At 42.1% G+C, this 16490-nt stretch overlaps 1 protein-coding gene across 5 annotated transcripts; it reads right to left on the minus strand.

Annotated features, from left to right (window-relative positions):
• Positions 1–1175: 1175 nt before the first annotated feature.
• Positions 1176–15952, minus strand: LOC18434198 (uncharacterized). Of its 5 annotated transcripts, none has more exons than XR_016046449.1 (4): positions 14882–15952; positions 14628–14761; positions 2201–2401; positions 1176–1947 (listed from the first exon to the last, which is right to left on the minus strand). XR_016046449.1 is itself a non-coding variant. In XM_088854453.1 (3 exons), exons 1-3 carry the CDS (start codon positions 15467–15469, stop codon positions 1917–1919), a joined length of 753 nt encoding a protein of 250 aa, XP_088710579.1. In that variant the 5' UTR covers positions 15470–15952; the 3' UTR covers positions 1176–1916. The 5 variants fall into 5 exon arrangements, 3 of the variants coding, with proteins under 3 accessions (XP_088710579.1, XP_088710580.1, XP_020522853.1); XR_016046450.1 differs by having other exon boundaries at positions 2201–2685; XM_088854453.1 differs by lacking the exon at positions 2201–2401.
• Between the last annotated feature and the right edge of the window lie 538 nt (positions 15953–16490).

A 16490-nucleotide genomic window follows, 5' to 3' on the forward strand; every position in this document is an offset into this window, starting at 1 on the left:
TCTATATAAGGTTGACCTTATAAATGTAGAATCAATGCGCACCTTAATAATCCATCAAAAACATCGAATTGATTGTCTCGATCAGTAGAAAAAATCGAATCAAAGCAGTTAACCAGACATAAGGTTAGAAGCAGTTAAAGATAAAAATACATTTTCGGGTCACCCAAAGAATTTTCGACACAAACATTACATCCTATGACAATTTGAAAGTGCACCTCATTTTGATTGTTTAAAGTTGCAACTTTTAATATGCTTACGTGTGTATATAGGAAAGTATAAAAAAATAAAAAAATAAAAAATAAAAAGAACAAACCTGTGAGCTAGTTTCATTATTGTTCTAATTCATTATCGTCCTAACTCCACTGGACTTGTCTCCAAGCTACTACTGACCAGGTGACCAACCATTCCTTCAATGGACCTTTCTTCTTCGCTTCTCTTCTCCTTGCAAATATTGTACAACTATCTAACCTAACCTCCCTCTTTCACCGCTTTTAGGCGGGGAAAACTTGGAATGGCTGGCTTTAGTGTCAACTAGGAATGTGCACGCCACTCCAGTGATTGAAAGATTCATACTGCCATGCATTCCATTGATAAACGAAGAACCAACCAAAGCCATATTCATTCAAAAATTTTGAATTTTTATTTATTTATTTTTTTTACAAATTAAATTCATTTGAAATTTTGAGGTTGTTACGCCTCAACAAAGTGCACCTAAAAAAATATACAACAAATAACACAAGTAACTAAAAAGGGATCCCGTTTCTATGCGGCCAAGCCCGCATATGTAGAAATGCAGGCCTATTAATAACTCTATTTTAAGATGGATTTTTTTAAGAACTGATTTTTAAGGACATGTAATCTCTTACATGGAGATCATGAATATGAAAAAATAAATCAATTTTAAAAACACAAATAAATTTTAAAAGCTAAAAATAGGCTTATTGTAGTGTCCATGAGAGTTTGGTATGTACATAAGATCTGTGATGGGGGATTCATGTAGTTGGTTTACTTCTTTTCTTTGTAGTTATGGGTACATCATAGAAAATTTTAGCGATATCTTGGCTTTAGATTTTGTAGAATTCTACAGGTATCTTGTTTTTAAATTTTCTTGTTTGTTTTATTCTCTTATCCCTCTTTTCTACAACAAGTTGTATCTGAGCCTTGAGATCCATACATGATATCAACAACATCTACTAATCTATTATGGGAGTACATGGTTAAAATATTTGAGAGTCCAAAATGCCTTGAAGAGAGCCACGGCAAATTAATATTTTTTTGGATACTATACAAAGAACCCTTGTCAACTTTCGTACAGATTGAGTTTCCAAGTATCAAGAATGTGAGGTTCTCCTTAGTCAACTTGGTACATACAGATTGAGTTTCTAAGTATCTGAGCCTTCTTTGTCCATGGGCCTTCTCATCACATTCTCCATCACGAGAGGCTTCCCTAATGCCAATGTGGAGTCATGATATTCACTACACTCCCCCTCAAGCTGAAGCATAAATATCATAGATGCCCAGCTTGCCAAATTGTCTTTTAATCGAACTCGATTAGAAGCCTTGGTAAGTATATCTACCAATTGATTATCAGAGCGCAAAGATGAAGTGCATTCTACTTTTGGAGTGACTTTTTTCTCTTACTAAGTGTCAACGACCTCAACATCTTGGTTCTTTTATGGTATACAGGGTTTAAAGCAGTATAATTACCATTTGATTATCACAATCTAAAGGAATAGGAGTTGACACATAAACACCCATCTTTTGAAGAAGAGAATGAAACCAAAATAAATTATATGTAGCACTAGCCATTGCTCAATACTCGACTTCCACTGACGATCAGACTACAAGATTTTGTTGCTTACTCTTCCATGAAACTAAATAACCACCCACTGTCATAAGGTAGCCAATGTAGATCATCAATGAAGAGAACACCAGGGCCAACATAATCTGCATCACAAAAGATATTTTATATCATGGTATAAAGTAGTCCATCTCCTAAAGCTGCTTTTAAACATCGTAAAATGTTATAAACGGCCTTCAAGTAATGGCAGTATGGTGTGTGCGTAAACTGACTTGCCAGCTTACGCACACGTTGTGTATGGTGTATGATAGTCATATAGACAAGTCTACCAACCAATCTCTGATATACACCCAAATTACATAGACACTCTAAATGGTGATCATACAATTTGTGATTAACCTCTATGGGAGATTTGCTGGTTGGCTCTGAGCATTCCTGTGTCATTGAGGAGATGACGACTATACTTCCATTGATACAAAGATTCCCTATTTAGACATTGCCACCTCTATTCCAAAGAAGTATTTCAATGGACCAAGATCCTTGATGTCAAAAACACTCCTCAACAAATATCTAACTTATAGAATTTGTGATTATTATTTCCTGTGAGCACAATATCATCCATGTACATTGTTAGTATTGTCATAGACCAAGAATTTCATTTAACAAATACCAAGTGATCAAAAATGCTTCTGGCATATTGCCATACTGAATTTTCAAACCAAGCCTGAGGTAACTATTTCAGTCCAGCAATAGTGTTTCTCAACTTGCAGACCTTCCTTTTCTCCACCCAAGTATAAACCTAGGTGGTAATACTATATACAAGTCTTGCAGATCTCCATGGAGAAAGGCATTCTTCATGCAATAGAGTGCTCATTTTTTGTTAGCTGCAATAGACAAAAGTACTCGTACTCAATGTTCAAAAAGCAAAGGCCACATTTTTTGTTAGCTGCAATAGACAAAAGTACTCGTACTCAATGTTCAAAAAGCAAATGCGGTCGCCTAGGTGGGGGCCCAAATTCTGGGGCGGCATGCATAATGTTGGGGCTCCAAACCCTTACGGACTGTTGGACCCCCTGCTTTTGTGTATAGATTATCATTTTTTTTTTGGTTTAATAAACATGATTAATTCTATAGTTTTTTTTAATATAATTTTATTGTACTAAACTACGTATCAAACTTAAGATACATGACTTTGAACTGTGAACAAAATAGCTAAAAGTAACATTAAAAGAATGAAAATCACTGACCTCTACTAGCAAATGTTAATTTTCCATTATGCTTATCCCAAAACTTGTGATATCCATTACATGTCACAACAGACAACTAACAAAAAAAAGTCACTACTCACAAAGGGCATAAACTCCAGACCATGAGATGGAAGCCCCCCGAGACAGTGATGAGGATGTTAATGTACTGACATTCGAAGGATTTGGGAGGAGTCAAAGCGATAGGGATGAATGTTTTGAATTCCGAGAAGAAATTGCGAAGAGCATGTGAGAAAAATATAGGCACCATGGTGCCTAGATTATGTACTTTTCCCTTGATTGTATGAAATGTTATGCTGAACTATGCCTGAAGGCACATACTTGGTTTGTGTATGCATCTTTATTTGTTTTATTATGTCATGGATACTGGTGAAGTGTAAGTTGAAGATTGTGTATTGAAATGGGTTTTAATATATATGGGACTGTGTATGAAGGTTGTGACTGCTCGTTTTGGTAGTATGTATATATTTTGATGCTAGCTCTTATTGTACTAGGTATGGATAATGATGTGGTGGAGACACAATCGGCATCTTCGAAGGCCAAAAGATTGATATGGTTGAAGAAAATCGAGAGAGCATTATTGGATATCCTATCCGAAAAGATTTTGGAGACCAATAAAACTAGCAAAGATTTTAAACCCGTACACTGGGCCACTGTCGAGCAGGAGTTCTTAAAGACAACTGGTATGGACATTAAAAAGGACCAATTCAATAATAAATTGAAGACCTGGAAGGCTCATTACTTGATAGTTAGGGAAATCAAAGCGGTTTTGGGTGGGACAGTATTAGGCACCATGTGCTTGTTGATGATGACGTATGGGATACCTATGTTGAGGTCAGTAATATTGTATTAACATTTTTGTTGTTTTTTATCTTGCCCAAAAAACATGTACTAATATCTCACACCTTATCAATACATAATCATCCAGACGATAAGGGGTGGATGATGAATAAACGACCACGCAATCCACTCACAGCTCAGGTCGGCAAGGCCATAGACAAGATCCGGGGGCTCACACCCACAACTAGAATGACTGCAACTAAGGAAATTGTCACAAATGTGGATGTGACGATGTTATTCTAGAATATAAGTGAAGAGGAGCATAATATGTTCTTGATGTGTATGGTGTGCATGGTTGATCACCATCTCCATAGATAGACTAATGCTCTTTAATTCCTCCATTATTGTGTCCTCAATACCTCTCTAATGATGGGTTAATAACTTCTACTTTTGGTTGAAATGCCCAATGTTGGATGGGTATAGTGTAACTATTTTTAAGTTGCATTTGGTGATGGGGAATTACATATGTTTTTGTTCATGGGTTATTAACTTGCAGTTTTGGTTGATCATTGCAGTTTTTTACGGTTAATCTTTTTTGTTCGATATCACTATGAGTGTTATTAATGAGGAATGCTCTTTTGTTTTTGATTGGATATAACCATGATGGCTTTTCTTGGACAGTTTGATGGTATAGAACTAAGTGGTTTACTATTGAAAAGTGCATTATGTATGGGTATGAAACTTTATTACAATAATGATCCTACAATTAGTTTTGGGAACTAATTAGTTTACTTATGCAGTGATCATCAGTGTATATATGTTTTTGATGGCTTTAATGTTCCCCATGTGTATACATTGCTCAATATTGCAGAAAATGCCAAGAGTATATGTTGTGTATGTTGGCCACAACCTTGGGGTGTATGTGATATGTGCATAATGCTCCAGGCAAGTGCTAGGCTACCCAAAAGTTGTGCATTGCTCCTACCCCACTATAGAGGAGCGGGGTGGCACGATTTTGAGATTATCAAAGTCGCCAAGGGCATGTAAGTTTTTTTTTTTTAATAACTATTAACTTTTTTATTGATCGAAAAGATAGATACAAAATGGTAAAAGTAAATCCAAGAGTACCTTAACTACACGGGACTCCTGGGAAAAAAAAATAGGTCAACTGACCCTATACAAAATGGGGTTATAAGATTATCCCCTTACACAGTATTCAGGAAATGTACAAAGAAAGTAAAGAGAGTAGATCACAAAAAAATCCCAGACCAAGAGAGAGGTTCTTGTAGTGTGCGTGCTCTGTAACCGACCCAAACCCAACTGTGGTAGAGCCTATTCTTCAACATGGACCTTAGCTCCATCCTTGGCGAGCAAGTCCGCGAGCCCGTTTGACGTCCGCGAGATATGCTTCCATAAGACGGGTGTATCCTTGCAAAGATGCTGAATCTCATCATAAATAGACACAAGATACCAGGGGGGAGTAGCTGTCCAGGAAGCCTAAGAAATAATGTTTCTAGAGTCGCCCTCCACTAATAGAAACTGCCCCCAAGAGCAATCATAATTCTGTATGCCTCTGAGTAGGGCCATTGATTCAGTGAACTGTGAATCTTGGAAGCCGAGATATTCAAAGTATGTAAAAAGTATGTTCTGATGGTGATCTCTGAAAACCCCTCCCGCACTTGCATGGCCTGGGTTTCCCAAAGAGCAACCATCAGAGTTTAATTTGATTGCTCCTTGGGGGGGAGGTTCCCAGGCCCTTATGACTTTCTTTTCCTTCGGTTTGTGGAGGAGAATATGCTCCCACTGCGGTCAGGAGTCTGTTGGGATACTGTTGAAAAATGATGGTTTGACGCCCAAAAGGTTACTAAGAATGTAACCTTATGGACGAGAAAAGGGGCTAGACCGGCCTGCCCCCGAAAGATTCTGCCATTTCTTTCTTTGCCAAATGGTCCAAATTGTTGCTGCCACTATGGCTTTCCATAGGATTCTGGCCGCCTTCGGCCAGTGCGAGGCTAAGTTCAAAACGAAAAGGTCTTTGACCGTTGGAGGTATTACCTAGAGAACCCCAAACAATTGCCACAGTAGGCTCCATAGTTCTTGGGCCACGTTACAATGGAGAAAGAGGTGGTTATTGGATTCCTCTTGACTCAAGCACATGATGCACCTATTGGGAATTGGAATTCCTTTCTTTTGTAGGTAATCCATAGTGAGGGCCTAGTTAGAACCTGCAATCTAGTTGAAGGTTTGCACCTTTGGAGGTGCAATAGTGTGTCATACCTGTGATAGAATCAAGGTTGGGTTGAGGGGGAAAGTAGGAGGTTGGATGAGCATTTTGTAGAAAGAAGCCACTGTAAAAAACCCTGAGGGAGCAAGGGGCCATACCAACTTATCTCTACCTTGGATATGGATAAAGGTATTGTGGAGCAGTGAGGAGAGTAAGAGGAATTGATTAGATTCCCCCTCTGAAAGGTTCCTTCTGAAAGATGGATGCCATCCTCTTCTTCCTCCTTCCAGTCTAAACTCCTCCTCTACGGTAGCCTCTCTATTAACCGTGATAGAGAACAGGAAGGGATAGTAGTTCCTCAAAGGGGCATGACCTATCCATAGGTTAGTCCAAAACCGCACCCTACTGCCTTCTCTTGGGTAGAATCTGATGAGCTGCCTGAATAAATCAAGGGTGGCAGTAAAGGACCTCCATACACTTGAAGCATTAGACCAAGGTTTTGTCTCTAGGATCCAGGTATGTTCTAGAATATTATACTTATTCCATAATACCTGGGCCCAAAGTGGTTCTGTTTGGGTGGCCATGCGCCACCACCATTTCCCTAAGAGGGCAAGGTTTTGTTTTCTTAAGTTTCTAATTCCTAGCCCACCCTGGTCTTTAGGTAGACGTACCTTGTCCCAGGAAATGAGATGGAACTTAGTTCTTTCAGCCTGCCCTGATCAGAGAAAGTTCCTCATGAGCTGGTCAAGGCAATTTACCATTGAGACCGGTATTTGAAAGAGAGACATCATGTACACAGGTGCATTGGCTAGAGTAGCTTTGATAAGGGTGATTCTTCCTGCTAGTGACAAGTATCTCCCTTCCCATCCAGCCAACCTTCTATCAACCTTATCTATATGGGACCAGTGTCTCATTTTGGGTTTACCAAGGCCTAGGGGAAGACCCAAGTAAGAAGTAGGGAGGTCTTCCACTTTACATGAGGTCTTCCACTTTACATGCCCAGTCTAGTATCAGCTCCCTGATTTGGCTGGTAGTGATAGCTATACCCGTCATTTTTCATTTCTTCATATTTACCTCGAACCCAGTGGCCATTTAGAAACATTTGAGCTAGATTCTGAGGTTTTCCACTTCAAGAGAGGAGGCATTAAGGAAGACCAAAGTGTCGTCTGCGTATTGCAGATGCGACACAGTAGGCCCTCGACGTGAGGACCTAAAGCCTGAAAGAAGGCCAGCTTGGTAAAGGTGACCCAGAGAGTGGCTAAAGACCTCAGCCGAAATAGTAAAGAGGAAGGGGGACAGAAGGTCCCCTTGACGAAGGCCTCTTGAGCAAGGAAAGTAGCCTTTGGGAGTTCTGTTGATGAGGATCGAAAAACTTGAGTGGGAATAGCACCCTCTCATCCATTTCTGCCACCTATCTCGGAAACCCATCCAAGTCATAGTCTCATCCAGGACCGACCAGTTAACATGGTTGTAAGCTTTTTCCCAATCAATTTTAAAAATCAGACCAGGTTTTTGGCTCGGTGCCTAGAATGGAGGCATTCGTTGGCTATCAACGCTCCCATCAAGAATTTGTCTATTTTTAATAAAGGCCGACTGCCAGGGAGAAATGACCGAAGGAAGGACCTCCTGAAGTCTAGAGGCCAGTAACTTAGATAAAATTTTGTAAGAGGAGTTGAGCAAACTTATAAGACGGAAGTCCTTAAGTTCCTAAGCCCTTTCAACCTTAGGAACCAGAGTGATGAAAGTGGCATTGATGGATTTATTGAGAATTCCCAGAAGATCTTAAAAGGGGCCACGGGAAACCCATCAGGCCTAGGGGCTTTGTCTTTAGCTAGGTCGCCCAAAGCTTTTAGAATTTCATCTTCAAGGAATGGACGTTCTAACCGTGTTGCATGTTCTTCCGAGAGGGTCAAGAAGTCTAGGTCAGCCATAGCTGGTCTAGGACCAAAAGGAGCTAAGTATAGATTCTGGAAATAGTTTAAGATTGTTGATTCAATCTCTTCCAGCTGGTCTAAATAACAGTTGTTAACCTGGATGGTCGAGATTGAATTGTCCCTCCTGCAACAATTAGCAATCTTGTGGAAGAAACGGGTATTGTCGTCCCCTATTTTGAGCCAGTTCACTCTTGATCTTTGGTACTAGTACATCTCTTCTTTTTTCAAGGTGGATAAGTAATCAAATTTTGTTTGGGTTCGGCAGTCAACTTCAGCAGAGAACAGGGGACGTGATTCTTCAATGTTATCCAGGTCTTGCAGGGTCTTAAGGAGATCAGACTTTATTTGAGAATAGTTCCCCAAAACAAACGAACTCTAGGACTTAAGGGAGGCTTTGAGAAGTTCAATTTTTTATCGTAGTCTGAACCCTGCTCTACCATTGACCTGGGCAGAGAAGGAGGTCCACCAAGTGGGGATCAGAGTTGAGAAAGACCTTTCCTCAAGCCAGGCTAACTCGAATCTGAAGGGTTTGGGGCCCCTATTTACAGCTAAAGCAAACAGGAGCAAGGGGTAATGGTCAGAGACAGGCTTATGCAAAGCCATCACAAGAGAACCTGGGAACTTTTCCTCCCAATCTAGGGTAAATAGAAACCTATCCAATTTGGAAAGAGAAGGTTGGGATGAGTGACTGGACCAGGTGAATCTGTTGCCTTGGAGAGGAATGTCAAGAAGGTCATTCCTAGATATGAAATCAGAGAAGTCCAACATGCCCTGAGAGATCAGGGAGCTAGAGTTCTGTTCATGTGACCACCGTGTTATGTTAAAGTCCCCACCCAAGCCCCGGATAGGGTGAGGGAGGGATGCAACATAGTCCAATTCGGACCAAAACCGTGGTCTACAGGCTGAAGAGCAGGGGCCATAAATGCCCGAAAACTTCCATTCAAGGCCGTCAGAAACTCTGGACAGCAGAATGGTGACTGAGAAATCCCCTATATGCAAAGATTTTAAAAGATAGTCAGTGGGTTCCCAAATAACCCAGATTCCCCCTGAGGCACCTTCCGCAGGTAAAGCTACCCACTGGCAGGGCCTCCTACCTCAAACCTGACGAACTTGGAGTAGGGAGGGCTCAGGGCTCTTAGTTTCAGTAATAGAAAGAATAGAGGGACAGTGTTTGGAAGTGAGGTCCTTCATAGCCTTCTTTTTCGAAGGATGACCCAAACCTCTGATATTCCAGCTGACTATCTTCATGATCAAGATGAAGAGAAGGGAACGGAGGCTATTCTAGGTGAACGCCTCAAAGAACCACCTTGGGGGGAGGGATAGAATCCTTTTGGAGTGGAGGGGCCCTGAACAAATAAAGAAGAAAAGAGGTTTAGAAGCTCCCTCTTTCCTTTGAATCCCACCTTCATGTGGCTCTGGGGATCAGCGAGCATGACGCGATGACCCGGTCCTTCAAGGCCATCATACTGGAACCCCATTAATCGGTACATGTCCTTCATCCTTTCCAAGTCACGGTCAGGCCCTTCCCCATCGACCCCCTTGTCGCCAAAGTCAACCGAGGGGGGAGAGAAGGGCGGTGAGGGATCCACTGTTGGTAGGTTATGCCCATCCCCATCGAGCCCCCTGTCTAACTCTAATGACGAGGAGGGAGGGATGAGCTCCACTGGAGCATCGAACTGGTCAGTCCCTTGCTGCTGAGTAGATGGAGGAGAGGTAGAGATCAGATGGAAGAGAGGGAGACGAGAGGGAAAGAGACGGCGGAGATGGGAGAGGAGAGTCGGAAGGCAGGGGAGGGGAGACCGAGCCCCCAACAGGTGGCAGAAGAGGAGCAGGAGGGGGGGGAGGGAGGGAGGATGGGGGGAGCAGAAGGGGAAAGGATGGAAGAGTGGAAAGGTGAGAGGAATGCAGGGCAGGAGAGATAAGCACGGTAGTGAGACACCTCAACAGACAGATGGGAAAGACAATAGGCCCCAAAACAGTGATGGGAAGTGTGAACCCTGTGAAGCCTTACTACATGGGGGGTAAATCCTAGGGAAAGTTCCAAGGAGGGGTAAGCTGGATGGGGCAGCTCTTGGTCCTAAAGAGAAGAGGAAGAGCCCATAAGAGAAGAGGAGAGAGAAGGCCGGACAGAGGAAGCAAGAGATGGAAGAACAAACAGGGGGGAGAGCCCCAGGGGAACGCAGAAGGCACCGAGGAGGGGAAGGGATGCTAAGCAGGGGCAATGGAGAGAAGGAAGCGAGAGAGAAAGGGGGAGGAAAGAGAAGGCGAGAAGTAGAGGCAACGGAAGGGAAAGAGGAGAGAGAAGGAGCCGGCTGCGAGCTGCCATCATGCCACACGGCATCCCAGGGGAGGAGGCGAGGGGATGGGGGAAGGCTCGAGGCCAAGGATGGCGGGATACAAGAACAGGGAGGGTGAGGGGTCCAAGGCAAACAGAGAAGAGGAAGGGACATGAGAAATGAATGCAAAGTGGCCAGGGAGGGGCGGTGTGGCAATCAATAAAGGAAAGAGGACACCGGTTGAGAGCGAGGCAGGCTGAAGAGGGACAGGTGGCAAGGGGCCAGTCAACGGGGTAGATGGAGCGACGGCTGGCGGTACCACAGGCCAGAGGGTGACCGATGGCTGCGAGGTAGGCGCCACAGGGAACGTGGTAGAAGTGACCAACAGCAGAAAGGCAAGAGCCACAAGCAACATGGCAGAAGGTGGCACGGTTATGGTGAGGCACATATCACCAAATGCAAAAGAGGCAGAGGAAGGGGGACATGTGTGAACAGTAAGGAATGCCACAAGGACGGAGGGCCCAAGATCGCAAGACGGGCCAGTATCACAGGACGAACCCGAAGAGGGATCATCGACAAGAGTAGAGATAATGGGTTCTTTTCCGAGTCAACGAGGAGCCAAAGGCGACGTGGAAGGAGGCACTTGAGAAGCAACTGGGGAACCCGAAAGGGCGAAGGCGGTGTTCGGACCCAGTTCTAGGGAAGGGCCCTGAGAAGGGTCCTGAACTGAGGCAGAGACTATAGGCTCAAAGGTCAGGTCAGTACTCGTCCGCTTGTCTTTAGCCCGGCTGAAACCAGAAGGCCAAGGATGTCGGACTAGCTCCCGAGAGATGGAGCCAGAAGGAGAGGTAACCGGGCAAGGAGGAGGAGGGGCTGCAGCCCGATGGATGCGCCTCCTGAGCCAACGATTCTTGTGGAGAACAAGAGTCCATGCAAGAGGTTCCAAAGGCTGAGTTTGGGGGGGGCGGGCGGGGAGAATTGAAGGAGGAAGGGGGTGAGGCTTCTGTCCAAGATAAAGAGACACGAAAAAAAAGAGACTGAACTTCAAGCCAGACACTTGAGGGAATCAAACTAGAATCCAAACCTTCAATAAGCACCCGGATGGACCCAAGGGGAAGTGTCTCAATGGATTTCTAATGGATAGCTATTAAATCTCCACAAGCTTCAGCTATCTTAGAGAAAGTCACTGGAGACCACGCATGGAGGGGGATGTTGTCGAGAGTAAGCCAAACTCTTTGTTTCCTGTAGGCTCCAGAAGAGACAGACCAAGCCATAAGTGAGCAGGAGGCCCCATGAAAGGTGGAATTAGCCGGGGTCTTAAGAGCGCATTGCGCCAACTCAAGAGAGCAAATAGGAGCCCCCATTCAAGCGACGGCAGGTGAGAGATGGTTCGTTGCAGATTTTCTTAGCCCAACGTTCTATTCCTCTCACGTCGTCCTGTTGAGGGCGAAAAGAAGCCACTAAACAAGACTGGAGCTTGCATTGCAGTTGGGATGAAATCTCAATAGGAGGCGAAATGAGGCAGGGAAGAAAGGGGGAACAAACAAGGGGAGGGGAACACTTAGCAAGAGGAGGAGGGGGGTGACCAGAAGAAGGTCAGGGATAGTAAAGGGAGTAGCCTGAGGCGAGCACTTGAGAGAAAATGACCTTGTGAGTGTCCCCTGACAGCAATCAGCAGAGGGAGAAGGAGGAGCAGGACGAGAAGGGTGGGTTTTGGGGTAAGACTGTAAATCAGATCCCAGTAGGTAGGGAGAGGAGAAGGGCGACGACGACGACACCAAGCCCCCATGGTCTTTTTCTTCACTGCCATGGACGTGTAGTTGTTCCTACAAATGGGGGACCTGTAGTTGTTCCCACAAATGGGGGACTTGTAGTTGTTCCTACCAGTGGGAGTGCATTAAAGACAATTACATTCGTAGCCGTGCTTATATGCATATGCGTGTTATCATATTGCATTTTTCTAAGCTAAACTCGATCTTGGGGCAAACTAACTCTCCTTATCTCGATATGGACTTTCGGAGTGTATTGTATGAAAGAGGTGTGAATGGAATAGTACTTTGTTTCATTGATTGTTACAAGTTTTGAAATTTTATTGCATGTACTATAATTATTGTTATATGCTATTCATCAATGGGGCTGGATGAATTGATAAACATAAGCATACATTCGATATGTTTCTTGGGAATTTGGTTTTGTAAATGTCATTCATTAAGGCATACATATATTTGACATGAAATACTATTAAAAATCCAGGATGTCTATTCCAATTACTCTACCAAGTGGCGATGTTTACAGGCGTATCAATTGGGCGAACATGACAAAATCATATTCAAAACTATGGTTGAAGTGGGTGCTACGAACCTTAAAAAGGACTGGATATAAATAGTTTATGTTATGCGTGAAGCATACAGGCCTATGTTCACCATAGACAGACTCAATATAGGGTTAAATCGTTGAAGTTTTTGTATATAAACGTTAAACAGCTCCTTGATCGACCTGGTTTCCAATTCGATGAAGGTAAAAGGAAGATATATGTACTCGGTTGGGAGGAGTACATTCAGGGTAATGAGGTAATTGCAAGGAAGTTCGACAAGGTCCTACCACTTATGCACCTTATTGACCTATTTTTGCAAATGTCATGTATTAATGGATTTCTGTTGTGGTTTGAATTAGAGCATATTAGATTGCAAGTACTTAACTTAATTAGAAGGAATTGTATTTTCTTGAACTTTGCAAAGCTTGTGCTAAGTTTTCGTATTGTTTGGATACAAAAAAGTAAGCAGCAATCGACTTGAATTCACATCTAAAATTTGTCCACTCACTATCCTTTCTCTCTTCCCTTTTATGGCATTCTCTCATTGTGATTGTGTTACCATTGGCTTTAATACTTAGAAATTTATTGCAAATCTAAATCCCTCATTCTGAGAGAGAGACATCTTCCATGGATTTCCAAAGCTACAAGGACAAAAAATTTATTGTGCAAGGATTTAAGAGAGAGAGAGAGAGAGAGAGAGAGAGAGAGATTATTAAAATCTGGACATTTCATTTAAATCCAAAGCAACAAATGGAAGAAAGAAACTTATAATTCAAAATGCAACTTAGAGCTAAATCGCCCCAAATGACTCTTATCAACGACCCTAAACGACCCTTACTAACCAAGGCCCAAAAATCGCCCCAAAGGACCTTTATCAAAATTCAATTAAATTGTTTTCTAAAAATATTATATATTAATAAATATCTATCTTTAAAAGGTATTTTAGAGAGAATCCTTTTTCAATAGATTTGAATGAAACTTCTTTAAAATTAAATGTCAAGTAATAATGCAAAAACTACAACTGAATTTTCGTGGATTGACATCTTCCTGGAAATCCAAATAGTGGACAGGACTATCCATGTTTCTTATCAGGTGCTATCCAAAACAACAGATAGCCCTATCCCAGGGACAGACCAATTCCAGGAGCAGCCAATTCTAGTATAAGCCAATCCCGGGCATAGTCCAATCCAGGTACCCAAATGGGCCCCAAGTTCATATTTCATTCCTTCTTTTTTTTCTTTTTTGTTCCTCCTCTTATGTGTATGGACTATGAAGTATGGTGTGTATAGACTATGGGCCATGAGTTATGTCTAGTAAGTATTTCTTTTAATACGTTAGTAACTAATTGTCCAAATCTCAATTATTTTGGACCTCAATATGTATTTTTTTAACTGATTGTATGGAGTATGGACTAATGATATAAAGCGTATGGACTATGGATGGACTATGTGTCATGCATTCTTAATGTGTGCAGCTATTCTTAATGTGTTATGCCTCAATATGAATTTTTTACACAAAATTTGAACCTAAAACAAATGGATCAAACACCTTTTAACCTTGTTCTTCAACCTGGGCCAAACAGGCCACCACCTAGGCCCTGAGCAGCTAGGACCCCTTAGCCACCTAGGTGCTGCCCGGCATTTTTTGGAACATTAGAAAGTAGTGCCCATAGGCCAAATAAGGGGACTCATCCTAGGCGAGAGAAAATAGAAAAGTCATTTTAACTCCATCCAGTACAAATGCACTTTCTGCAGAGATAATATACACATCGACCAAACAGGCAGCATAATGTCTCACCACCAAAGAGGCTCTATGTAGATCACAATTACAAATCAAGAAAGAGAAAAAACATGAGCATTAAACTTGGAGTTTCATAGCAGATCAACTTTAACTATCTCAACGCTAATGTGAGACAAATAAAAAATAATGCGCTGCAACTTCAACAAAATACATTTATCCAAAAAAAAAAACTTTAACAAAATACTGTCACATAACAGGAAAGTTTAAGAGCTAAAAGAATACTAGAAACTAACCTGCCAACTCTCACAAGAAAAGAAGAGCAGGCTATCTCACTGTTCAAAGAGACTCTCGGTGATATCTCAAGGGTAATAGCATCGATTTGGTAGTCTCGAAAAGCACCATGAGGAACGGTGGGCACACCAAGGGCCTATAATATGGTACAAATGCACAATCAAAAGAACTCAACCTTATATATACAAAAGAATTTCCATTATATCTGAAAGACTGCATTATGGTAGTAAAATCAAGCAACAATTTGAAGAGCTACCTGGTGATATACTGAGCTTGCAAGGACAGCTATCCCTTCAACATAATCCAGTACAGGAAGCGCAAATCTCCACTTAGGGTTTAAGCCTCCTGCAATGTTGCTCACTCCTTCTAGAAATTTGCCAACCACCTTTAGCCATAGAGAATTAAGTAAAAAAGATAACTTCCCCACTTCAACATGCAATCCATGCCTATGAACTGCCAAATAATGCACGATATTAATGAGGTCCAGATTTGGCATCTGGCCATTAGAAGACTCTGCACATATATTAACATTATCCGTCCCAGTCCCCTGTGATGTTTCTAAAACCTTAAAGACAATTGCAGCTGCCATAGTGCCAGCACGTTTAAAGTCCTCTGAAATGCCCCTCAGAAACAGAATATCCCCATCAACTGGGTGAAAATTTAATTTCTTTCTGATAAATACTGGATCATGGTACTGTTTGAGCCATTCTGCAACTGAAGCATATTCTCCAAATTTTGAATCAGCTGCTAGCCACACAATATCTTTGGCAAGCCGTGCAGCTCGGCCAAGGAGGCAGAATATTGAGTAAGCAAGGCTTACTGATAGGGCATCACTTGGTTCCATTTTATCTGAATTGTAATGTGAAACTAACACAATTGCTTCCTTTCCATCACCATGAGGAGCTGTTATGATGCCCGTTGAGTTAACGGCACGTGTAGAAGAATGATTGTTATGATCCTCAATGATCCTTAAATTCGGCTACGAGGATATTCAATAGATTTATTGAAAGCCATTTCATGTTTGATCTTCTTATTTTTGGGACGATCTTTACGTGGTCGAATTATAGTACTACTAATCTATCCATGTACAAACTGGATAGATTTTTAATCTTCGTGGATTGCGTAGATGTATTTCCTTTGGCTTTTGTTCTAGCTTTACCTAGACTTTCTTCAGATCATACCCCAACCATGCTCTCTTTAAGATTTGTTTCTGCTGGTTCCAAACCTTTCAGGATAGAAATCTGACTCGGATTTCTTGGGAAATACCATTACTTATGGTTATGTTGATTTTCTAAATACGAACCCTTGGGCTAGGTCATTATCCAACCCGTAAAGGGTGGTAATGGACCCAGACCCAGCCTAGACCTGAGGAATAGACCCGATCCAAGTTTGGGTATTGGTCAAAAAATTGGACTCAACAGTCATATCCGGGTCTAAATCTTGGACCCAAACATTATTCGAGTTTAGCTACCAGTTCGCTCTAATCCGGTTAGATCCATGTCCAAGTCCAAATCTAATAATATTTTTCGGATCCCAATATATAAAATATATTTAAATATAACCCGACCCGTTGCCACCTGTACCGACCCCTACCCAATGCGCCGGGAAACATGGTTGATGCCAACCTAGGACCCAATGCGTCCTAAAAGTAAAGTACCAATCCAAACCTGGCCAGTTGCCACCATTTAACCCAAAAATATTGCATGGAATTTGGTGCACATGATAAAAAAAACCATCCTCCTCATCTCGTACTGTCGTCTCTTTCCTACCGTTAGCAACTACTCTCTGTCTCACGCTCACTCACCCTTTCACTTTTATGATGTGACAATAGGGGTTTTCTGTTATGACATAAAAACAAACCCACA

Source organism: Amborella trichopoda, chromosome 12, assembly GCF_054954075.1.
Source record: "Amborella trichopoda isolate Santa Cruz 75 chromosome 12, AtrichopodaSantaCruz75HAP2 v2.0, whole genome shotgun sequence".
Classification (NCBI taxonomy): domain Eukaryota; kingdom Viridiplantae; phylum Streptophyta; class Magnoliopsida; order Amborellales; family Amborellaceae; genus Amborella; species Amborella trichopoda.